This window comes from Cicer arietinum, unplaced genomic scaffold (genome assembly GCF_000331145.2).
Source record: "Cicer arietinum cultivar CDC Frontier isolate Library 1 unplaced genomic scaffold, Cicar.CDCFrontier_v2.0 Ca_scaffold_6396_v2.0, whole genome shotgun sequence".
NCBI classification, from domain to species: domain Eukaryota; kingdom Viridiplantae; phylum Streptophyta; class Magnoliopsida; order Fabales; family Fabaceae; genus Cicer; species Cicer arietinum.
Window position 1 is genome coordinate 1 of NW_027340043.1, and position 1,168 is coordinate 1,168.

The following is a 1,168-nucleotide window of genomic DNA, read 5'->3' on the forward strand; positions in this document are numbered from 1 at the left end:
TGTTGTGTTCAACTTCGCCGACAACACCCTCATCAGAAATAAATTTAGCCCAAAACCAATGTGACTTCCACACTCTATTCATTTCTTCAATAGGAACGTTCTTTGTCTCAGGCAAGAACAAGGCTATGAAGATTGTCATAATAACGACAAAGCCGGCAAAAAAGAAGAAAAGACCAAACTTCAAATGGCAAAGCAATGTGAGAAAGATTTGTGCAATGAAAAATGTAAATAACATGTTCACGCCAACATTAATAGCTTGACCTGCAGACCGAGCTTCAAGCGAACATATTTCACTAGGAACCAACCAACCCAATGGACCCCAAGACCAGGCAAAAGCTGCAACATATGCACATATCAAAAATAAGAGAAGGTTGGCTTCACCTTTAGTTAATGAGCCTTCACCACTTAGTCCAAACTTTGCAGCAATCATTCCTCCAACACCAATCTACAAGAATTGATAGTTGAAACATTTACATACGGGAATAATTTTCATATGAAAAATGGAGAAAGAATTAATATTTTAAACCATGTATACTAGGTGTAGGTAAAACTCATTTTTAGGAAATCAATTGTCATCTTTACCTGGCAAATAAACATTTGGATTCCACCTTCAATGAACAAGATCTTTCTTCCAAACTTGTCTACAGTGAAAATGGAAACAAATGTGGCAATTGCATTGACGCCTCCAGTGATGACTGCCGACATAAGGGAAGCTTCATTGCCGAATCCCAAAGTCTTGAACAAGACAGGTGCGTAAAACATGATAACATTAATTCCAGTGAATTGTTGAAAAAATGGAATTAAACTACAAAAAGTTAGTTGTGGTCTATATTTTGGTTGTACAATGTTCTTCCATGGGTGTTCCACCTTTTTAGCTTGTTCACTGGCATCTATAAGGTCTTGAAACTCCTCGTCAACATTCTTAGTACCACGAATCTTTTGCAACATTATCTTAGCATTATCATGTTTACCTCTTTCAATCAAGGAGTTAGGTGTGTCACCCAGGAAAAGGGATCCCAAACACAACAAAATTGCAGGCACAGCTCCTACACCCAAGGAAATTCTCCATCCATTTTCGTGCTTGGAAGTCCCATAATTGATAAGGTTTGCAATTAGGATACCAATTGTAATCATCATTTGGAAGCCCATATTAAGTGCTCCTCTAATC

The 1,168-nt window shown here is 37.8% G+C and overlaps 1 protein-coding gene across 1 annotated transcript; it reads right to left on the reverse strand.

The window, feature by feature from the left end:
* Positions 1 to 13: 13 nt before the first annotated feature.
* Positions 14 to 1,164, reverse strand: LOC101512814 (sugar transport protein 10-like; the record flags this gene model as incomplete). Its single annotated transcript, XM_073364812.1, has 2 exons — positions 14 to 445; positions 583 to 1,164. Coding segments are annotated over 2 exons (1,014 nt in total), but the record flags the coding sequence as incomplete, so codon positions are not given.
* Positions 1,165 to 1,168: the final 4 nt, after the last annotated feature.